This window comes from Mus caroli, unplaced genomic scaffold (genome assembly GCF_978045245.1).
Source record: "Mus caroli unplaced genomic scaffold, Mus_caroli_1 scaffold_7, whole genome shotgun sequence".
NCBI classification, from domain to species: Eukaryota; Metazoa; Chordata; class Mammalia; order Rodentia; family Muridae; genus Mus; species Mus caroli.
The window spans coordinates 18,320,795-18,345,988 of NW_028227262.1; the positions used below are offsets into that span (position 1 = coordinate 18,320,795).

A 25,194-nucleotide genomic window follows, 5' to 3' on the forward strand; every position below is an offset into this window, starting at 1 on the left:
GGGATAAAAATTGATACAGAGACTGAAGGAAAGGCCATCCAGAGACCAGCCTACAGATGGATCCATTTAGTCTGCATATACCAATCCACAACACTATTGATGATGCCAAGAAGTGCTTGCTGACAGGAGCCTGGTATGACTGTTTCTTGAGAGGTTCTACAAGCATTTGACAAACATTGATGCAGATACTCACACACTGACCTAGGGACCCCAATGGTTGAGCTAGGGGTAGGAATAAAGGAGCTGAAAGGGACTGCAACCATATATGAAGAGCAATATCAACTAACTGGATATACTAGACCAACCAAAGAGTATAAATACAGAGAGACATGGCTCCATATACATGTGTAGAAGAGGATCATCTTACCAGGCATCAATGGGAGGGGAGGCCTGATGTGGAGTCTTGATGCCCCAACATAGGGGGATGCTAGAGTGGTGAGGTTAAGTTAGGTGAGTAGGTAGAGTAGCACCTTCATAGGGTTAAAGTGTAGGGAAAGAAGATGGAATGGGGTGTTTGTGGAGGAGTACCTGGGAAGGAGGATAGCATTGAAATGTAAACAAATGAAATAATTAATAAAAAAAGAATAGTAGATTTTATTGTAGGGCCCAGGTCCCTTTTGATCTCATATTCTTGTCCTCATAATCAGTATCCCATATGGGTTTTAAATCACAAAGCCATGATGCTGCCAATTAAAAATTGCTAGGTTACTCCAAGACATTTGGAACATTATATACACAAATGGACATATATTGCAGGAAGGTCAGCATTCGACATCAAAAATTTTTTAGCTTGGTGAGAATAATAATTGTTTGATTTTCCTATAGTGTTGCAGAACCTGACAATACTATGAATGTAATTCAGTAGGCATGAACCATAGGTTTGTGGGTTATTTCTGGGTCTTCAATTTTTTTTTATCATCGCCTTTTTTTATAATTTATTTTTTATTAGGTATTTTCCTCGTTTACATTTTCAATGCTATCCCAAAAGTCCCCCATACCCACCCCCCCAATCCTCTAACCACCCACTCCCCCTTTTTGGTCCTGGAGTTACCCTGTACTGGGGCATATAAAGTTTGCAAGTCCAATGGGCCTCTCTTTGCAGTAATGGCCGACTAGGCCATCTTTTGATACATATGCAGCTAGAGACAAGAGCTCCGGGGTACTGGTTAGTTCATATTGTTGTTCCACCTATAGGGTTGCAGTTCCCTTTAGCTCCTTGCTAAAGGGAATTGCCTGCAGAGACTGCTCTGACCACTGAAACTCAGAGGAGAGAGCTAGTCTCCAAGGTCTGCTCATAGAGGGTAACAAAATCACCAGAGGAACAATCTCTAAACAGAGACAACTATAACAAGTAACTCCAGAGATTACCAGATGGCGAAAGGTAAATGTAAGAATCTTACTAACAGAAACCAGGACCACTCACCATCATCAGAACCCAGCAGTCCCACTTTGCCCAGTTCAGGGCACCCCAACACACCTGAAAAGCTAGACCTGGATTTAAAAGCATATCTCATGATGATAGTAGAGGACATCAAGAAGGACTTAAATAACTCACTTAAAGAAATACAGGAGAACACTGCTAAACAAGTAGAAGACATTAAAGAGGAAACACAAAAATCCCTTAAAGAATTGGAGAAAAACATAACCAAACAAGTAGAAGACATTAAAGAGGAAACACAAAAATCCCTTAAAGAATTGCAGGAAAACACAAACAAACAGGTGATGGAATTGAATAAAACCATCCAAGACCTAAAAAGGGAAGTAGACACAATAAAGAAAACCCAAAGTGAGGCAACTCTGGAGATAGAAACCCTAGGCAAGAAATCTGGAACCATAGATGCAGGCATCAGTCTTTTTTTTTATTACATATTTTCCTCATTACATTTCCAATGCTATCACAAAAGTCCCCCATACCCTCCATCCCACTTCCCTACCCACCCATTCCCATTCTTTTGGCCATGGCGTTCCCCTGTACTGGGGCATATAAAGTTTGCAAGTCTAAAGGGCCTCTCTTTCCAGTGATAGCTGACTAGGCCATCTTTTGATACATATGCAGCTAGAGTCAAGTTCTCCAGGGTACTGGTTAGTTCATAATGTTGTTCCACCTATAGATTTTCAGATTCTTTTAGCTTCTAGGTTACTTTCTCTAGCTCATCCATTGGGAGCCCTGTGATCCATTCAATAGCTGAGTGTGAGCATCCACTTCTGTGTTTGCTAGGCCCAACATATTCTCACAAGAGACTACTATATCTGAGTCCTTTCAGCAAAATTTTGCTAGTGTATGCAATGGTGTCAGCATTTGGAAGCTGATTATGGGGTGGATCCCTGGATATGGCAGTCTCTAGATGGTCCATCCTTTCGTCACAGCTCCAAACATTGTATCTGTAACTCCTTCCATGGGAGTTTCGTTCCCAATTCTAAGAAGGGGCACAGTGTCCACACTTTGGTCTTCATTCTTCTTGAGTTTCATGCGTTTAGCAAATTGTATCTTATATCTTGGATATCCTAAGTTTTGGGCTAATATCAGTGAGTACATATTGTGTGAGTTCCTTTGTGATTGTGTTACCTCACTCAGGATGATGCCCTCCAGGTCCATCCATTTGCTTAGGAATTTCATAAATTCATTCTTTTTAATAGCTGAGTAGTACTTCGTTGTGTAAATGTACCACATTTTCCGTATCCATTCCTCTGTGGAGGGGAATCTGGGTTCTTTCCAGCTTCTGGATATTATAAATAAGGTTGCTATGAACATAGTGAAGCATGTGTCCTTACCTGTAGGGACATCTTCTGGATATATGCCCAGGAGAGGTTTCCTTGATCCTCTGGTAGTACTATGTCCAATTTTCTAAGGAACCACCAGACTGATTTCCAGAGCAGTTGTACAAGCTTGCAATCCCACCAACAATGGAGGAGTGTTCCTCTTTCTCCACATCCTCGCCAGCATCTGCTGTCACCTGAATTTTTGATCTTATCCATTCTGACTGGTGTGAGGTGGAATCTCAGGGTTGTTTTGATTTGCATTTCCCTGATGATTAAGGATACTGAACGTTTTTTCAGATGGTTCTGAGCCATTAGGTATTCCTCAGGTGAGAATTCTTTGTTCAGTTCTGAGCCCCATTTTTTAATGGGGTTATTTGAATTTCTAGAGTCCACCTTCTTGAGCTCTTTATATATATTGGATATTAGTCCCCTATCTGATTTAGGATAGGTAAAGATCCTTTCCCAATCTTTTGGTGGTCTTTTTGTCTTATTGACGGTGACTTTTGCCTTGCAGAAGCTTTGCAGTTTCTTGAGGTCCCATTTCTCAATTCTCGATCTTATAGAGCAAGCCATTGCTGTTCTATTCAGGAATTTTCCCCCTGTGCCCATATCTTCAAGGTTTTTCCCACTTTCTCCTCTATAAGTTTCAGTGTCTGTGGGTTTATGTAAAGTTCTTTGATCCACTTAGATTTGCCTTTAGTACAAGGAGATAGGAATGGATCAATTCGCATTCTTATACATGATAACAACCACTTGTGCCAGCACCATTTGTTGAAAATGCTGTGTTTCTTCCACTGGATGGTTTTAGCTCCCTTGTCGAAGATCAAGTGACCATAGGTGTGTGGGTTCATTTCTGGGTCTTCAATTCTATTCCATTTGTCTACTTGTCTGTCACTATACCAGTACCATGCAGTTTTTATTACAATTGCTCTGCAGTAAATCTTTAGGTCAGGTATGGTGATTCCACCAGAGCTTCTTTTATCCTTGAGAAGAGTTTTTGCTATCCTAGGTTTTTTGTTATTCCAAATGAATTTGCAGATTGCACTTTCTAATTTGTTGAAGAATTGAGTTGGAATTTTGATGGGGATTGCATTGAATCTGTAGATTGCTTTTGGCAAGATAGCCATTTTTACAATGTTGATCCTGCCATTCCATGAGCATGGGAGATCATTCCATCTCCTGAGATCTTCTTTAATTTCTTTATTCAGAGACTTGAAGTTTTTATCATACAGATCTTTCACTTCCTTAGTTAGAGTCACAAAAAGATATTTTATAATATTTGTGACTATTGAGAAGGGTGTTGTTTCCCTAATTTCTTTCTCAGCATGTTTATTCTTTGTATAGAGAAAGGCCATTGACTTGTTTGAGTTAATTTTATATCCAGCTACTTCACCGAAGCTGTTTATCAGGTTTAGGAGTTCTCTGGTGGTATTTTTAGGGTCACTTATATATACTATCATATCATCTGCAAAAAGTGATATTTTGACTTCATCCTTTCCAATTTGTAACCCCTTGACCTCCTTTTGTTGTCGAATTGCTTTGGCTAGGACTTCAAGTACAATGTTGAATAGGTAGGGAGAGAGTGGACAGCTCTGTTTAGTCCCTGATTTAATGGGATTGCTTCAAACTTCTCACCATTTACTTTGATGTTGGCTACTGGTTTGCTGTAGATTGCTTTTATAATGGTTAGGTATGGGCCTTGAATTCCTGATTTTTCCAAGTCTTTTATCATGAATGGGTATTGGATCTTGTCAAATGCTTTTTCCACATCTAACAAGATGATCATGTGGTTTTTGTCTTTGAGTTTGTTCATATAATGGATTACGTTGATGGATTTCCATAAACTAAATCATCCCTGCATCCCTGAAATAAACCCTACTTGGTCAGGATGGATGATTGCTTTAATGTGTTCTTGGATTCGGTTAGTGAGACTTTTATTGAGTATTTTTGCCTCATATTCATAAGGGAAAATTTTTCTGAAGTTCTCTTTCTTTGTTGGATCTTTCTCTGGTTGAGGTATCAGAGTGATTGTGGCTTCATAGAATGAGTTGGTTAGAGTTACTTCTACTTCTATTTTTTGGAATAGTTTGTGCAGAACTGGAATTAGATCTTCTTTGAAGGTCTGGTAGAACTCTGCACTAAACCCATCTGGTCCTGGGCTTTTTTTTGTTGGGAGAATATTAATGACTGCTTCTATTTCTTTAGGGGATATGGGACTGTTTAGATCGTTAACTTGATCCTGCTTTAACTTTGGTACTTGGTATCTGTCTAGAAATTTATCCATTTTGTCCAGGTTTTATAGTTTTGTTGTGTATAGCGTTTTATAGAAGGATCTGTTGGTGTTTTGGATTTCTTCAGGATCTGTTGTTATGTCTTCCTTTTCATTTCTGATTTTGTTAATTAGGATGTTGTCCCTGTGCCCTCTAGTGAGTATAGCTAAGGGTTTATCTTTCTTGTTGATTTTCTCAAAGAACCAACTCCGAGTTTGGTTAATTCTTTGAATAGTTCTTTTTGTTTCCACTTGGTTGTTTTTACCCCTGTGTTTGATTATTTCCTGCCGTGTACTCCTCTTTGGTGAATTTTCTTCCTTTTTTTCTAGAGCTTTTAGATGTGTTGTCAAGCTGCTAGTGTGTGCTCTCTCCAGTTTCTTTTTGGAGGCACTCATAACTATGAGTTTCCCTCTTAGAAATGCTTTCATTGTGCCACATAGGTTTGGTATGTTGTGGCTTCATTTTCATTAAACTCTAAAAAGTCTTTAATTTCTTTTCATTCCTTTCTTGACCAAGGTACCATTGAGAAGAGTGTTGTTCAGTTTCCACGTGAATGTTGGCTTTCCATTATTTATGTTGTTATTGAAGATCAGCCTTTGTCCATGGTGGTCTGATAGGATGCATGGGGCAATTTCAATATTTTTGTATCTGTTGAGGCCTGTTTTGTGAACAATTATATGGTCAATTTTGGAGAAGGTCCTGCGAGGTGCTGAGAAGAAGGTATATCCTTTTGTTTTAGGATAAAATGTTCTGTAGATATCTGTTAAGTCCATTTGTTTCATAACTTCTGTTTGTTTCACAGTGTCCCTGTTTAGTTTCTGTTTCCATGATCTGTCCATTGATGAAACTGGTGTCTTGAAGTCTCCCACTATTATTGTGTGAGGTGTGATGTGTGCTTTGAGCTTCACTAAAGTGTCTTTAATGAATGTGGCTGCCCTTACATTTGGAGCATAGATATTCAGAATTGAGATTTCCTCTTGGAGGTTTTACCTTTGATGAGTATGAAGTGTCCCTCCTTGTCTTTTTTTATAACTTTGATTTGGAAGTCATTTTTATTCGATATTAGAATGGCTACTCCAGCTTGTTTCTTGAGAGCATTTGCTTGGAAAATTGTTTTCCAGCCTTTCGTTCTGAGGTAGTGTCTGTCTTTTTACCTGAGATGGTTTCCTCTAAGCAGCAGAATGTTGGGTCCTGTTTGTGTAGTCAGTCTGTTAGTCTATGTCTTTTTATTGGGGAATTGACTCCATTGATATTAAGAGATATTAAGGAAAAGTGATTGTTGCTTCCCTTTATTTTTGTTGTTAGAGTTGGCATTCTGTTCTTGTGGCTGTCTTCTTTTAGGTTTGTTGAGGATTTATTTTCTTGCTTTTCCTAGGGCGTGAATTCTGTCCTTCTATTGCTTTTTTTCTGTTATTATCCTGTAAAGGGCTGGATTCATGGAAAGATAATGTGTGAATTTGGTTTTGTCGTGGAATACTTTGGTTTCTCCATCTATGGTAATTGAGAGTTTGGCCGGGTATAGTATCCTGGGCTGGCATTTGTGTTCTCTTAGTGTCTGTATAACATCTGTCCAGGCTCTTCTGACTTTCATTTTCTCTGGTGAAAAGTCTGGTGTAATTCTGATAGGCCTGCCTTTATATATTACTTGACCTTTCTCCCTTACTGCTTTTAATATTCTATCTTTATTTAGTGCATTTGTTGTTCTGATTATTATTTGTCAGGAGGAATTTCCTTTCTGGTCCAGTCTATTTGGAGTTCTGTAGGCTTCTAGTATGTTCATGGCCATCTCTTTTTTTAGGTTTGGGAAGTTTTCTTGTATAATTTTGTTGAAGATATTTGCTTTCAGTTTAAGTTGAAAATCTTCATTCTCATCAACTGCTATTATCCGTAGGTTTGGTCTTCTCATTGTGTCCTGTATATCCTGGATGTTTTGAGTTAGGATCCTTTTGTGTTTTTTATTTTCTTTGATGTGCCGATGTTCTCTAGGGAATCTTCTGCACCTGAGATTCTCTCTTCCATCTCTTGTATTCTGTTGCTTGTTCGCATTTATGGTTCCAGATTTCTTTCCTAGGGTTTCTATCTCCAGTGTTGCCTCACTTTGGGTTTTCTTTATTGTGTCTACTTCCCCTTTTAGGTCTAGTATGGTTTTGTTCATTTCCATCATCTGTTTGGATGTGTTTTCCTGTTTTTCTTTAAGGACTTCTACCTGTTTGGTTGTGTTTTCCTGTTTTTCTTTAAGGACTTGTAACTAGTTAGCAGTGTTCTCCTGTATTTCTTTAAGTGAGTTATTAAAGTCCTTCTTGATGTCCTCTACCATCATCATGAGATATGCTTTTAAATCCGGGTCTAGCTTTTCAGTTGTGTTGGTGTGCCCAGGACTAGGTGGGGTGGGAGTGCTGCGTTCTGATGATGGTGAGTGGTCTTGATTTCTGTTAGTAGGATTCTTATGTTTGCCTTTCGCCATCTGGTATTCTCTGGAGCTAGTTGTTATAGTTGTCTCTGGTTACAGCTTGTTCCTCATGTGATTCTGTTAGCCTCTATCAGCAGACATGGGAGAGTAGCTCTCTCCTCTGAGTTTCAGTGGTCAGAGCACTCTCTGCAGGCAAGCTCTCCTCTTACAGGAAAGGTGCACAGATATCTGGGCTTAGGACCTCCTTCCTGTTCGAAGATGAAGGCCCAAAACAGGACCTGTCTCGAAGCTGCGTTGCTTTCGCCTGTCCCAGAAGCTGTTAGTTCTGTATGCGACATTCTCACCTGTGCAGAATACTCTCAGAGGAGTCCTGGAACCAAGATGTCTGCAGCAGATACTCAGGCAAAGCTCTCCTGCTCCAGGTGGACCACTTTCCTCTGGCCAGGAAAGTGGCCGGATATCTGGGGCCCAAAAAGGGGGCTGCCTTAGAAGCTCTGTGGCTCCCACCTGTCCCAGAAGCTTTTAGCTTCTGTATTCCGTACTCTCACCTGTGCAGAATACTCTCGGCTGGGTCCCAGAACCAAGATGTCTCTAGGTCTTCAATTCTATTCCATTGGTCTACCTGCTTGTTGCTGTACCGGTACTGTGCAGTTTTTATCCCAATTGCTCTGTAGTCCACAAAGGGAGACAACTCTACAGATAAGAATCCTAAAAAAAAAAATCAGAAACCATAGATGCAAGCATCAGTAACAGAATACAAGAGATGGAAGAGAGAATCTCAGGTGCAGAAGATTCCATAGAGAACATGGGCACAACAATCAAAGAAAATGCAAAATGCATAAAGATCCTAACTCAAATCATTCAGGAAACTCAGGGTACAATGATAAGACCAAACCAAAGGATAATAGGTGTAGATGAGAATCAAGATTTTCAACTTAAAGGGCCAGTAAATATCTTCAACCAGATTATAGAAGAAATCCTCCCTAACTTAAAGAAAGAGATGCCCATGAACATATGAGAAGCCTACAGAACTCCAAATAAACTAGAACAGAACAGAAATTCCTCCCGACACATAATAATCAGAACAACAAATGCACTAACTAAAGATAGATTATTAAAAGCCGTAAGGGGGAAATGTCAAGTAACATATAAAGGAAGCCCTATTAGAATTACACCAGACTTCTCACCAGAGACTATAAAAGCCAGAAGATCCTGGACAGATGTTATACAGACACTAAGAGATAACAAATGCCAACCCAGGCTGCTATACCCAGCAAAACTCTCAATAACCATAGATGGAGAAACCAAAGAATGCCATGATAAAACCAAATTCACACATTATCTTTCCACAAATCCAGCCCTTCAAAAGATAATAAAGGGAAAACACCAACAGAGTATGGAAAGTACACTCTAGAAAAAGGAAGAAAGTAATACTTCAACAAACTTAAAAGAATACAACCATAAGAAGAGAATCCCAACTTTAACAACAGAAATAACAGGAAGCAACAATTACATTTCTTTAATTTCTCTTAACATTAATCGACTCAATTCCCCAATAAAAAGACATAGACTAATAGACTGGCTACACATACAGGACAAAACATTTTGTTGCTTATATAAAACCAACCTCAGGGAAAAAGACAGACACTACCTCAGAGTAAAAGACTGGAAAACAATTTTTGAAGCAAATGATCTCATTACCATGAGAAGTGAATTTAGATCCATTTTTTGCTTTTCTGGTGTGATAGTTTATCCAGGATTTTATATGGTGGGAGAGTTTGCTTCTGATGATGCCAAGAAACCTTGGTTTTTGTTGCTTCTGTTCTTATGCTTGCCTCCTGCCATCTGATTATCTCAAGTATTTGCTGCCCCCATATATCTGATTGGAACCTGTCCTTCCTATAATCCCGATTGATTCAGGATTCCTCAGAGTCCTGCTTTCTCTGTGATCCTTTGATTCCGGACTACTGTGAACCTCAGATTCTGAGTGTTTCAGAGTGCTTGGCAGTCAAACCTCCTCTGGGACCCTCATATCCTGGTGTGACCAAGCTCCTGTTATCCTGGAATCCTGAAATCCTAAGAACCTGTGCTTGTTACAGTGCCTGGAAGTGGTGTCTTCTCTGAGGATCATCTGGCTCTCTGGTGTGTTCGAAACTAAGGTGTACCAACACTGATTAGAAGGGACTCGAGTTGCTGGTCAGGCAGTGCTCCTGTTTCTTTGCTCCTGCTGTCACAGGCCCGTCAAGATTGTTTTGGAACAGATGCTGTGTTCTACTCACCAGTGATCCTAAGATCACATGGAATGTCCTCTGGGGACCATGTGACCTTCTGCCAAGTTTGTATCCAAGGTGACTTGGAGCTGGTTCCTCTTGAAAGGCTTGCTATCTAATTTCTTGAATTCTTTATATATTTGGGTATTAGTCATCTGTCAGATGTAGGGGTTAAGTATTTCTTTTCACAATATATAGTCTGCCATTTCATCCTATAGATGGTAATTTTTTCCTTGCAATCACTTTTTAGCTGTAGGAGATCCTTTTAAAAATTATTGATCTTAGACCCTTAGCAATTACTGTTCTGCTCAATATGTTGTCTCCTGTACCATTGCATTCAAGACTATTCCCCACTCTGATGGTTTTTATTTTCTTGAACTAAAGAGTAGCACTATCAGGAGAGGAGTTTTGGCCTTTTTGAAGTGGGTGTATCACTGTGAGTATCAGCTTTCATACTCTTGTCCTTACTGCCTGGAAGCCAGTTGTCTCACATTGGCCTGCAGAAGAAGATAGAGACCTCTCAGCTCTTCCTGTGCTATGCATTTCTGGATGCTGCCATACTCTCCCTTTGATGTTAAAGGATTGAACCTTTGTACTTGAGTTTCTATTCTAGCTTTTAAGCCTTTCATGTTCTCTTCCATCTCATGTTTGTGTTGATGATGCTTATATGTAAAACTCCTGATCACTTTTGTAGATTTCTCTTTCTAAGATTGTCTCAGATTCTTCATTGTTCCTATTTTCTTATTCATATCTTAACATTTTTATTAATTTTATTTATCTATAGAAATGTATTGCCCTATGCTACTTAGTATTAATTTGCTTCCTTTTAAGGGCTTCTACTTGCTTAATTATATTTTCTATTATTTCTTTATATGAATCTCTGTAAACAAATTTTGTTTATTTCTTTTTAAAAGTCCTCCATCATCTTCATAATGTTAAACTTAAGGTTATATTCTTACACTTTAGAGTTGTGAGGATATACAGTGATTAGAGTTGTAGGATAGCTATGTTACAGTAGTACCATATTGCCCTCAATTTTGTTGATTATGTTCTTTCCTAGTTCTTAGGCCAACTGGAGGTCTCTGGTATTCATTTTCCTGGTAGTCCCTGTTAGCTATGGGAATCTGCAAGTCAATCTGGTAGTTCTTGGTAGTCTAAGGACTCTGGGATTTCAAGTAGACACTGTTTTCCCTGGATGGTAGCATCCTTCCAGGGTTGCAGACAGAGACTGTAGTCATAGATAGGTTCAGACTTCTGGTTGTCCAAGGTGTTGGGAGGCTTCTAGGAAGGCAGTCAGAGCGTGTGTTTCCTGATGTCTAGAGACATCTGGGATTAGAGGAAGTGACATTGACTGGAAGATGCAGCACAGAGTAAATAAGGCAGACCTCATGGCAGCTGTGTTTTCCAGGGAATCCAGGAGGGAGAAGATTGGTAATCTTACCTGTTTGTCCAGGATGAAAACAGCCTCCAGGGATGTAGACAGAGCTTTGGTCCAGGGAATGGTGTGCAGATCTGGGATTCTGAAATTATACTTTTAAAAAATGTGTAACTGTTCAAATATCAGGCCAAGAATTTCATATTAATTTAAAATAAAGTTTTACATAGTAATATGTTTGGAAAATTAATTTTCTTCACTTCAAGCCTTTTATCATGTTGATCAACTATCAGATTACTTCAAAATATATGTCTCAATGAATATTCCTTAACATATGACAAAATTATTAAATCCTCTATTCTTACATACCTGATATGCTTTTTACCTGGTATACTTAAAATTTTATCATGTATTTTCCTCGATTTTTTTTAAATTTTAGATTGTATCCTATTTTTAATTTAATTTTTTCACTAATTCACTTTATATGTGGATCATTGCCCAATTCCCTGTCACCCCTCTGGCAATCCTTTCCCCAGCCCCTATCAACTTCTACCTTGAAGAGGTAGGGTTCCCATGGGTATAACTCCAAGATGGCATTTCAATTCCCTGCCAGACTAACTGTTTCCTCTCCCACTGAGGCCTGACAATATAGTCAATACTCCACATGCACACAACAGGTTTTGGAATAGCCCACATTCCAGTTGTTCAGGACCCACATGAAGTTTAAGACGCACACATGCTACATTTATGCCTAGGTCCAGTTCATGCATGATATTTGGTTGGTGGTTCCAATTCTTAAAGATCCATAGGTCCTAGTTTTTTGACTCTGTTGCTCTTCCTGTGAAGTTTTTATCCATTTTGGGACCCACATTACTGCTCCCTATTCTTACTTAAGTGTCCCCAAGAATCATCCACTGTTTGTCCGTGGAAATCTTTATTTGTTTGAGTCAACTGCTGGGTGAAGCCTCTCAGAGGACAAGAAACTCCTGTCTGCAAGCTTAACGGTATCATGAATAAAGGCATGGATTGGTGCTTGCACATTGGAAGGGTCTCAATTTCATCTAGTTACTAGTTGGATATTCCCTTTGTTTATGCTCCATCTCCAATACCTGTGTTTCTTGTAGACAGGATAAATTTAGAGTTGAAAGGTTTCTGTGTAGTTTTTTATCTATATCACTCTATTTGCATTCATGCCTGAATATAGGAGGTGGCCCCTTCATGTTCCATATCTCCATTATAGCCACTCACAACTAAGGTAACCCCAATTGATATCTTTGTTATCTATCTCATCCTGAAGATATCCCCCACCACCGACCATCATCAATTGCAGATATCTATTTATGTGCAATACCGTACATTTTTATGCTATACATATACATACATATATACATATATATATATACACACACACACATAGATATAGATAGATAGATATAGGTAAGTGAATATATATATCATGCATATTGTTTGGGGCCTGGGTTATCTCAAACAGGATGATATTCTCAAGTTATATATATTTGCCTGCAAAATTCATGATGTCTTTTGTCTTTGTTTTTCATATCTGAACTGTATTCCTTTGTATAAATTTACCACATTTTCTTTTTTTTTTTTTTTTTTACTTTGAACTTTTTTTTATTTTTAATATTTTTATTACATATTTTCCTCAATTACATTTCCAATGCTATCCCAAAAGTCCCCCATAGAGCCCCCCACTTCCCTACCCACCCACTCCCATTCTTTTGGCCCTGGCATTCCCCTATATTGGGGCATATAAAGTTTGCAAGTCCAATGGGCCTCTCCTTCCATTGATGGCCGACTAGGCCATCTTTCGATACATATGCAGCTAGAGACAAGAGCTCCGGGGTTCTGGTTAGTACATCATGTTGTTCCAACAATAGGGTTGCAGATCCCTTTAGCTCCTTGGGTACTTTCTCTAGCTTCTCCATTGGGAGCCCTGTGCTACATCCAATAGCTGACTGTGAACATCCACTCCTGTGTTTGCTAGGCCCCGGCATCGTCTCACAAGAGACAGCTATATTTGGGTCCTTTCAGCAAAATCTTGCTAGTGTATGCAATGGTGTCAGCGTTTAGAAGCTGATTATGGGATGGATCCCTGGATACGGCAGTCTCTAAATGGTCCATCCTTTCATCACAGCTACGAACTTTGTCTCTGTAACTCCTTCCCTGGGTGTTTTGTTCCCAATTCTAAGAAGATGCACAGTGTCCACACTTTGGTCTTCATTCTTCTTGAGTTTCATGCGTTTAGCAAATTGTATCTTATATCTTGGGTATCCTAAGTTTTGGGCTAATATCCACTTATCAGTGAATACATATTGTGTGAGTTCTTTTGTGATTGTGTTACTTCACTCAAGATGATGCCCTCCAGGTCCATCCATTTGGCTAGGAATTTCATAAATTCATTCTTTTTAATAGCTGAGTAGTACTCCATTGTGTAAATGTACCATAATTTCTGTATCCATTCCTCTGTTGAGGGACATCTGGGTTCTTTCCAGCTTCTGGCTATTATAAATAGGGCTGCTATGAACATAGTGGAGCATGTGTCCTTTCTACTGGTTGGGACATCTTCTGGATATATGCCCAGGAGAGGTATTGCTCATCCTCCGGTAGTACTATGTCCAATTTTCTGAGGAACCGCCAGACTGATTTCCAGAGTGGTTGTACAAGCTTGCAATCCCACCAACAATGGAGGAGTGTTCCACTTTCTCCACATCCTTGCCAGCATCTGCTGTCACCTGAATTTTTGATCTTAGCCATTCTGGCTGGTGTGAGGTGGAATCTCAGGGTTGTTTTGATTTGCATTTCCCTGATGATTAAGGATGTTGAACATTTTTTCAGGTGCTTCTCTGCCATTCGGTATTCCTCAGGTGAGAATTCTTTGTTCAGTTCTGAGCCCCATTTTTTAATGGGGTTATTTGACTTTCTGGAGTCCACCTTCTTGAGTTCTTTATATATATTGGATATTAGTCCCTTATCTGATTTAGGATAGGTGAAGATCCTTTCCCAATCTGTTGGTGGTTTTTTTGTCTTATTGATGGTGTCTTTAGCCTTGCAGAAGCTTTGTAGTTTCATGAGGTCCCACTTGTCAATTCTCGATCTTACAGCACAAGCCATTACTCTTCTATTCAGGAATTTTTCCCCTGTGCCCATATCTTCAAGGCTTTTCCCCACTTTCTCCTCTATAAGTTTCAGTGTCTCTGGTTTTATGTGAAGTTCCTTGATCCACTTAGACTTGACCTTAGTACAAGGAGATAGGAATGGATCGATTCGCATTCTTCTACATGTTAACAACCAGTTGTGCCAGCACCATTTGTTGAAAATGCTGTCTTTCTTCCACTGGATGCTTTTAGCTCCCTTGTCGAAGATTAAGTGACCGTAGGTGTGTGGGTTCATTTCTGGGTCTTCAATTCTATTCCATTGGTCTATTTGTCTGTCACTATACCAGTACCATGCAGTTTTTATCACAATTGCTCTGTAGTAGAGCTTTAGGTCCGGCATGGTGATTCCACCAGAGGTTCTTTTATCCTTGAGAAGAGTTTTTGCTATCCTAGGTTTTTTGTTATTCCAGATGAATTTGCAGATTGCACTTTCTAATTCGTTGAAGAATTGATTTGGAATTTTGATGGGGATTGCATTGAATCTGTAGATTGCTTTTGGCAAGATAGCCATTTTTACAATGTTGATCCTGCCAATCCATGAGCATGGGAGATCTTTCCATCTTCTGAGATCTTCTATAATTTCTTTCTTCAGAGACTTGAAGTTTTTATCATACAGATCTTTCACTTCCTTAGTTAGAGGCACGCCAAGATATTTTATATTATTTGTGACTATTGAGAAGGGTGTTGTTTCCCTAATTTCTTTCTCAGCCTGTTTATTCTTTGTGTAGAGAAAGGCCATTGATTTGTTTGAGTTAATTTTATATCCAGCTACTTCACCGAAGCTGTTTATCAGGCTTAGGAGTTCTCTGGTGGAATTTTTAGGGTCACTTATATATACTATCATATCATCTGCAAAGAGTGATATTTTGACTTCATCTTTTCCAATTTGTATCCCTTTGATCTCCTTTTGTTGTCGAATTGCTCTGGCTAGGACTTCAAGTACAATGTTGAATAGGTATGGAGAAAGTGGACAGCCTTGTCTAGTCCCTGATTTTAGAGGGATTGCTTCAAGCTTCTCACCATTTACTTTGATGTTGGCTACTAGTTTGCTGTAGATTGCTTTTATCATGTTTAGGTATGGGCCTTGAATTCCTGATCTTTCCAAGACTTTTATCATGAATGGGTGTTGGATCTTGTCAAATGCTTTTTCCGCATCTAACGAGATGACCATGTGGTTTTTGTCTTTGAGTTTGTTTATATACTGGATTACGTTGATGGATTTCCATATATTGAACCATCCCTGCATCCCTGGGATGAAACCTACTTGGTCAGGATGGATGATTGTTTTGATGTGTTCTTGGATTCGGTTAGCAAGAACTTTATTGAGGATTTTTGCATCAATATTCATAAGGGATATTGGTCTGAAGTTTTCTATCTTTGTTGGGTCTTTTTGTGGTTTAGGTATCAGAGTAATTGTGGCTTCATAGAATGAGTTGGGTAGAGTACCTTCTGTTTCTATTTTGTGGAATAGTTTGTGAAGAACTGGGATTAGATCTTCTTTGAAGGTCTGATAGAACTCTGCACTAAACCCATCTGGTCCTGGGCTTTTTTTAGTTGGGAGACTATTAATGACTGCTTCTATTTCTTTGGGGGAAATAGGGCTGTTTAGATCATTAACCTGATCTTGATTCAACTTTGGTACCTGGTATCTGTCTAGGAACTTCTCCATTTCATCCAGGTTCTCCAGTTTTGTTGAGTATAGCCTTTGGTAGAAGGATCTGATGGTGTTTTGGATTTCTTCAGGATCTGTTGTTATGTCTCCTTTTTCATTTCTGATTTTGTTAATTAGGATGCTTTCCCTGTGCCCTCCAGTGGGTCTGGCTAAGGGTTTATCTATCTTGTTGATTTTCTCAAAGAACCAGCTCCTTGATTGGTTGATTCTTTGAATAGTTTTTCTTGTTTCCACTTGGTTGATTTCACCCCTGAGTTTGATTATTTCCTGCCGTCTACTCCTGTTGGGTGAATTTGCTTCCTTTTGTTCTAGTGCTTTTAGGTGTGTTGTCAAGCTGCTAATGTGTGCTCTCTCTAGTTTCCTTTTGGAGGCACTCAGAGCTATGAGTTTTCCTCTTAGAAATGCTTTCATTGCGTCCCATAAGTTTGGGTATGTTGTGGCTTCATTTTCATTGAACTCTAAAAAGTCCTTAATTTCTTTCTTTATTCCTTCCTTGACCAAGGTATCATTGAGAAGAGTGTTGTTCAGTTTCCACGTGAAGGTTGGCTTTCTATTATTTATTTTATTATTGAAGATCAGCTTTAGTCCATGGTGATCTGATAGGATGCATGGGACAATTTCAATATTTTTGTATCTGTTGAGGCCTGTTTTGTGACCAATTATGTGGTCAATTTTGGAGAAGGTGCCATGAGGTGCTGAGAAGAAGGTATATCCTTTTGTTTTAGGATAGAATGTTCTGTAGATATCTGCCAGATCCATTTGATTCATAATTTCTCTTAGTTTCTCTGTGTCCCTGTTTAGTTTCTGTTTCCATGATCTGTCCATTGGTGAAAGTGGTGTGTTGAAGTCTCCCACTATTATTGTATGAGGTGCAATGTGTGCTTTGAGATTTACTAAAATTTCTTTAATGAATGTGGCTGCCTTTGTATTTGGAGCATAGATATTCAGGATTGATAGTTCCTCTTGGAGGATTTTACCTTTGATGAGTATGAAGTGTCCCTCCCTGTCTTTTTTAATGACTTTGGGTTGGAAGTCAATCTTATCAGATATTAGAATGGCTACTCCAGCTTGTTTCTTCATACCATTTGCTTGGAAAATTGTTTTCCAGCCTTTCATTCTGAGGTAGTGTCTATCTTTTTCTCTGAGATGAGTTTCCTGTAAGCAGCAAAATGTTGGGTCTTGTTTGTGTAGCCAGTTTGTTAGTCTATGTCTTTTTATCGGGGAGTTGAGTCCATTGATATTAAGAGATATTAAGGAAAAGTAATTGTTGTTTCCTGTTATTTTTGTTGTTAAAGTTGGCATTCTGTTCTTGTGGCTGTCTTCTTTTAGGTTTGTTGAGGGATTACCTTCTTGTTGTTTCTAGGGCGTGGTTCCTGTCCTTGTATTGGTTTTTTTCTGTTATTATCCTTTGAAGGGCTGGATTCGTGGAGAGATAATGTGTGAATTTGGTTTTGTCGTGGAATACTTTGGTTTCTCCATCTATGTTAATTGAGAGTTTGGCTGGGTATAGTACCCTGGGCTGGAATTTGTGTTCTTTTAGTGTCTGTATAATATCCGTCCAGGATCTTCTGGCTTTCATAGTCTCTGGTGAAAAATCTGGTGTAATTCTGATAGGCTTGCCTTTATATGTTACTTGGCCTTTTTCTCTTACTGCTTTTAGTATTCTATCTTTCTTTAGAGCATTTGTTGTTCTGATTATTATGTGTCGGGAGGTATTTCTTTTCTGGTCCAGTCTATTTGGAGTTCTGTAGGCTTCTTGTATGTTCATGGGCATCTCTTTCTTTAGATTTGGGAGGTTTTCTTCTATAATTTTGTTGAAGATGTTTGCTGGTCCTTTGAGTTGAAAATCTTCATTCTCATCCACTCCTATTATCCGTAGGTTTGGTCTTCTCATTGTGTCCTGTATTTCTTGGATGTTTTGAGTTAGGATCTTTTTGCATTTTACATTTTCCTTGATTGTTGTGCTGATGTTCTCTATGGAATCTTCTGCACCTGAGATTCTCTCTTCCATCTCTTGTATTCTGTTGCTGATGCTCGTATCTATGGTTCCAGATTTCTTTCCTAGGGTTTCTATCTCCAGCGTTGCCTCATTTTGGGTTTTCTTTATTGTGTCTACTTCCCTTTTTAGGTCTAGTATGGTTTTGTTCATTTCCATCATCTTTTTGGATGTGTTTTCCTGTTTTTCTTTAAGGACTTCTACCTGTTTGATTGTGTTATATTGTTTTTCTTTAAGGACTTCTACCTGTTTGATTGTGTTATCCTGTTTTTCTTTAATGACTTGTAACTCTTTAGCCATGTTCTCCTGTAATTCTTTAAGTGAGTTATTAAAGTCCTTCTTGATGTCCTCTACCATCATCATGAGATATGCTTTTAGATCCATGTCTAGCTTTTCCGGTGTTTTGGGGTGCCCTGGACTGGGCGAAGTGGGGGTGCTGGGTTCTGATGATGGTGAGTGGTCTTGGTTTCTGTTAGTAAGATTATTACGTTTACCTTTCGCCATCTGGTAATCTCTGGGGTTAGTTGTTATCGTTGTCACTGTTTAAAGATTGCAGCAGAAGCTGTGTTCCACTCACCAGCAGTCTCAAAATCCTGTGGCGGGGGTCTTGGTTAGCTGGCGGTACCCCAGTGCTGGTCCAGCCGGAAGAGGCCTGTGGTCCTACTCAGGCCGGTTTTCTGCTTCCCAAACTAATGCAGTCTCTGGTCCCGCGCGCAATTGGATTGGAGCAGAAGCTGTGTTCCACTCACCAGAAGTCTTAAGATCCTGTGGCGGGTGTTGTGGGTAGCTGGCGAGTGTCAGCCGACCCTGCGCCCTAGCTACCCCGTTGCTTTTCTGACCGGAAGAGGCTTGTGGCCCTACGTAGGCCGGATTTTGCCTCCCCAACCAAAGCAGTCTCAGGTCCCGCGTGATTGGACTGGAGCAGAAGCTGTGTTCCACTCACCAGCAGTCTCAAAATCCTGTGGTGGGGGTCGTGGGTAGCTGGCGGGTGTCAGGCGACCCTGTGCTCAGGCTACCCCTGTGCTGATCCGGTCGGATGAGGCCTGTGGCCCTACTCAGGCCGGTTTCTGCTTCCCTAACTAATGCATTCTCTGGTCCCGCGTGCAATTGGATTGGAGCAGAAGCTGTGTTCCACTCACCAGAAGTCTTAAGATCCTGTGGCGGGTGTTGTGGGTAGCTGGCGAGTACCACATTTTCTTTATCCATTCTTCAGAGGAGGTTTCCATCTAGGTTGTTTACAGTTTGTAGCTTTTACAAATAATACTCCTATGGACACCACCTAGGAAATGTCTTTATGGGACAATGGAGCACTTAAGATTTTATCATATATCTTTCCTTGTTTTCTTATAAATATTCTCTCTGATTTTAAATCTATTATTTAATGTTGCATTAGAATTCAGTCCTAAAAGAAGTATGGTAGGTCCTCATTTTTGTCATTGGAAAGATGATTAGTTTCGATATTAAAGATTCAGTTTCACAGAGGGAAGAAATTTTATTAATTAATGGTGATAATTACATCAAATTGTTTCCAGTTATAATGTTATAATGAATAATTAATTATGTCTTTCATAATATTATAAAATACTTATCTTGTTTCATGAAATATAGTCTAGTATCCATTATGTTTATGAAATTGTTAAGAAAGAAAATTGCTACATTTCTGTACTGAATTTGTTTGATGCTCACATTGGTGCTGTTTCATGCATTATGGATGCATTTGTTTTCACCTAATTACAAAATGTCATATAATGATTTGTTTTTAATATTTTCAGGTTTGTCATGTGATTATACCAAGAAGATACTCCCCGAAGGAAATACACGGGATTACTTCCAGAAGAAAATATCACAAAGATTTAGATGTAGTAGTCTTTCAGATCTATATGGAAACAAGTTCTCAGAATATAGATGTGATAGTGCAGAATATAAAATATATGATTATGTAAATGACCAATTTGAAAAGCACATCTTTTTCATTTCTGAAAATTATCAAGAAGCCCTAACTTCCCCTGAAAGAAGTCAGTCTGGTTCACTCTCATTTTCACAACTGAAGGAATCTCTAGGAAAAAATTCACAAGATTTGAAACAGAATTGTATTTTACACAGAAATACACAAACATTAAAAAGTAACATTTGGGTGAATAAATTGTGTTTCCTGATGTATATATTACAGAATATGAGATTAAAAAGTGCTTCAGTGCTCTATGAACAAATGAGATTGTGGAGCACAGAAAAAGGCACTGAATGTTATCAAGGTGAAGGATATATCTCTCAAAATTTATGGCAGTTCCCACAACAAAACCTACTCAGTGACAAGTTCTATGATGTAGATCAACATGAGAAAGAATCTATGAATGCAATGAATCATGCTTATTACCTAAGCAATCAATACAGAGAGATATTATATCAAGGTAATGCCTTATTACAAGATTCTATTTGTAAAACAAATCCAAGTGAAAATCAGATAAGCAACTTTATTCTAGAATATTATTACAGCAAGCAAAGTAAAATGGCCTTCTCTAATCAGTGCTCACAGTCTTCTTTTCAACAGCATACCACAGAGAAACTTTGTATTAATGAAAACAAGAATGCCATTTTAAGTGTATCTTCAATTCATAGCTGGTATACTGGATCATGGATTAATGGAGAGTCTAAGAGATACCTCTATGATACAGACAAGAATGTCTCAAATGAATCATTAAACTTGGAGAGAGCACAGAAAGCAAATAAATGTAATAAGTATGGGAAATCTTTTATCCAGTCCTCAGATCTTCAAGCTTATTGTAGAACTCCAAACCAAGGGACACCCTACAAATGTAATGAATGTGGAAAATTCTTTACTTGTTCCTCAAGTCTTAAAATTTGCCATGAAAACTGTATAGGAGCAAGAGATCATAAATCTAATAAATGCGGAAAATCATTTATACAGTCCTCAAAACTTCAAGTTAACTACAGAATCCACACAGGAGAGAATCCTTATAAATGTAACAAATGTGGGAAATATTTTACACAATCCTCAAAACTTCTAGTTCACTACAGAGTCCACACAGGTGAGAAACCTTACAAATGTAATGAATGTGGTAAATCTTTTATCCAGAACTCAGAGCTTAAAGCTCACTACAGAGTCCATACAAAAGAGAAACCTTACAAATGTAATACCTGTGGGAAATCTTTTACACAGAACTCAAAACTTCAAGTTCAGTACAGAATCCACACAGGAGAGGACCCTTACAAATGTAATGAATGTGGGAAATCTTTTACACAGAAGACAAATCTTCAAGTTCACTATACAACCCACACAGGAGAGAAACCTTACAAATGTAATGAGTGTTGGAAATCTTTTACACAGACCTCACATCTTCAAGTTCACTACAGAATCCATACAGGAGAGAAGCCTTACAAATGTAATGAATGTGACAAATCTTTTACACAGAAATCATACCTTAAAGTTCACTACAGAATCCACACAGGAGAGAAACCTTACAAATGTAATGAATGTGGCAAATCTTTTACACATAAGTCAAATCTTCAAGTTCACTATAAAATCCACACAGGAGAGAAACCTTACAAATGTAATGAGTGTGGGAAATCTTTTACAAGGAACAGAGACTTTAAAGTTCACTATAGAATCCATACAAGAGAGAAACCTTACAAATGTAATGAGTGTGGGAAATCTTTTTCACAGAACTCAAACCTTCAAGCTCACTACAGAATCCACACAGCAGAGAAACCTTACAAATGTAATGAGTGTGGGAAATCTTTTGCACAGAACTCAAACCTTCAAGTTCACCACAGAATCCACACAGGAGAGAAACCTTACAAATGTAATGAATGTGGCAAATGCTTTACACAATCCTACAAACGTCAAGTTCACTACAAAATCCATACATGATAGAAGCCTTACAAATGTAATCAATGAGGCAACTCTTTTATACAGAATACAGTGATTATAAAGTTCAAGACCGAATTCATACAAGAGGGAAACCTTAAAATTTTTTTGATTGCTGCAAATCTTTTACGAAGAACTCAGAGCTTAAAATTCACCAAAGAATCTGTACAGGGGACAAGCCTTATAAATATAATGAATTCTGCAAATCCTTTACACAACACTCAGATCATAAAGCTCACCACAGAATTCATACTAGAGAGAAATCTCACAAATGAAATGAAGGTGGCTAATCATTCACTAACTCTCCAAGTCTTCATTTTCACTACAGAATCTATACAAGAGATAAACCTTACGAATGTGGAATGTGTGGCAAATCTTTTACCTGGTCCTCCATTTTCCAAGTTCATCAAAGAACCCATATTGGACAACAACCTTGTAAGTGGAGTGACTTTGGGAAATACATTTCCCTGTCCTCAAATCTTTAATATCACCTAAGAATACAAACTAGAGACATCCTTATTAATGTAAAGAATGTGAAAAAATCCTTGACATGGAAATAATCCCTTCAAACACAACCCAGCATGCATCCTGGAGAGAAACATTAGAAATATATAGGCCATGGCAAATATTTTAGCACAACCTCAAAGCTTAGAGCACATAGATCCATGCATGAAGCTAACTTAGTTGAAAATTATTGTCCCAACATTCATAAGGAAATGTTATTTAAAATGAGAAAATTATTGGCAGAATTTAAATAATGTTGAAACCCCATTAATAGAATATTCTCATAAAGAAACCTTATATTGATTGTAGTTGGAATCATTTTACCACCAAATTCAACTTATATTCTTATTAAGTACTTTTTTTCAAACATAACATATGCAAAACTATTTCACCCAGCATTAATCATCTGACATTATTGAGCAATAATTGTATAGAATTCATTTTTAAATCATTCAATAAACAGTATTCTAAAGTGTAAGGATTTTATCCAGAGTAATAGTAATAACTATGCTAATACAATCATGTTGCATATGTTTATAGTTTAGTATGGGACATTATTAGTATTTATTAGATATATTCTCTTTGAAGATTACTGTGTTCTTAGACTTTGAACATTTTAAAGAGTAATTTTTAATCTCTAATCCCTCCTTGTCACAATTATCAATAAATACATTTGAACTGTCTATTACTATTGCCTTGGTTTATTTAGTGTTCATTTTATGCTGGGTGATTTCATTCATATCTTCCAGTGTCTGATTGATAATGCCAACAGAAACGTTACAAAAAATAAATCGGATTGCTTTTGACAAATTCTAAGACAACATTTCTGAAGTGTGTATGTGTTGAGCAGAGAAAACCATGAGTTTTCCTGAGTACGTATATGTGTGTGTTTTTTATGCATAAAATCACTTGTATTACAAGGAACATAGTTTCTGTTCCAGTGCAAAATTCTAAATAGACTCAATGGGTGGGGAAGAGGTTGAAGTTTTAAGATTACAAATCCTTCTCTGTTCAAAATGTTGATGTTCATAGTGCATTCTTCATATTGTCCACAATAGAATCCTCACTCTTTTTTTTTTTTTCGAATCACCGGAGGTCGCAAAATATGATTAAAAGGGAAAGGCTCTCTTTTATTTATTGCAAATAACAATATATTTAGTACTTGAGTCTCTGCTTGCCACTTTGGATTTCAAGCAAACAGTCCAAGGACATTTAGGGCATTTGAATTACTGTGTGTGTGTGTGTGTGTGTGTGTGTGTGTGTGTGTTTGAAAGAGCTGTGATTAGCAGGGCTGAGCAAGTATCTATGGGGTAAAATGGTGAGTCCTTTGTCCTTATACCAATGAGTGGTACACATCTGTGTCGTGTTACTTTCTGAGAATTCACATCGATTGACATATTTGATTTCCCAGTTCTCAATCTTGCAAATTTGAATGTATTTTCCCATTTTCCTGCTCCATTTTCAATCAATTGTTTTGGTTATATTTGATTTTATGACTGAAACAGTATGATTTCTTAAAGTCATTGGAGATTCTTTGGCTTTTATTGGAATGGGTCATTTTTTTCCATTTCAGTTTTGATTTTTTTATATATTGCAGACATTTATTACTCTGTCAAACACAGAGCTGACAAAGATTCTCTCTTAGTCTATGGAATTTCCTCTATGCTTCGTTTTTGTTTAGCTATGCTAAAACCATTTAGTATTATAAATTCCACCTTGTCAATTGTTGGTCTTAATTATGGTGAAAAGGGAGTTCTATTCAGAGGGTAATTTAAGGAGATAGATAATAGATAGATGACAAAATTATAGATGATATATAGATTTATAATTAATACATTTTTATAAAGAGCTTCTTAGGTAAGTGTATATACATTTATACATATAATACATATCTAAATATGTACTTCCATATCTATATATCTATATATCAGATCATATGAATATATTTACATAAAGGATACTGTTCTCAAGAACTAAGAGCAATAATTGACAACTGTGAATTTAACCATGTTTATAACCATATATACAGTATATTTACCTATTTCTCTATGTTTACATATGTATACATATCTATATCATTTATATAGCATACAGATAAATTTCTATGTATTTATATCTATCTACCAATTATCTGTAGTTATATTCGTGTAGACTAAGATATAAATAATGTAAATATAGATGAAAGATGTTATTGTACTTATAGATATGATATAGGGCATAGTGTATCATTTATTCCAACTGCTTTCTGTGTTTCTGATTTCAGGTTTGTGTGTTTAATCAGAGGGAGGATGGATGTGATAGGGTGTTTCTGGGATGGAGGGAAACCAGGAAAGGGGATGATATTTGAAATGTAAAGAAAGAAAATATCCAATAAAAGAAGTAGAAGAAATAAAAGATTGAAAACATTCTGAGTTTTGCAGGCAAATTGATTGAAATAGAAAATATCTTCCTGAGCATGGTGGTGCACACCTTAGATCCCAGCACTTGGGAGGCAGAGGCAGGCGGATTTCTGATTTCGAGGCCAGCCTAGTCTACAGAGTGAGTTCCAGAACAGCCAGGGCTACACAGAGAAACCATGTCTCAAAAACAAACAAACAAACAAACAAACAAACAAACAAAAAACCAAAAAACCAAAAACCAAAAAAAAAAACCCCAGAAAATATCTTCCTGAGCATGGTGGTGCACACCTTAGATCCCAGCACTTGGGAGGCAGAGGCAGGCAGATTTCTGATTTCGAGGCCAGCCTAGTCTACAGAGTGAGTTCCAGAACAGCCAGGGCTACACAGAGAAACCATGTCTCAAAAACAAACAAACAAACAAACAAACAAACAAAAAAACCAAAAACCAAAAAAAAACAAAAAACAAAAAAAAAACC

The 25,194-nt window shown here is 37.9% G+C and overlaps 1 protein-coding gene across 1 annotated transcript in view; it reads left to right on the forward strand.

Annotated features, from left to right (window-relative positions):
* The window catches only part of LOC110287820 (uncharacterized), a 34,156-nt gene extending 11,856 nt beyond the window's left edge, over positions 1 to 22,300 (forward strand). Inside the window, 3 exon segments of the mRNA XM_085840854.1 lie at positions 19,702 to 19,876; positions 19,955 to 21,838; positions 21,925 to 22,300. Of these exon segments, the coding sequence (XP_085696980.1) occupies positions 19,702 to 19,876; positions 19,955 to 21,838; positions 21,925 to 22,300 (2,435 nt within the window).
* The last annotated feature ends 2,894 nt before the right edge of the window (positions 22,301 to 25,194 follow it).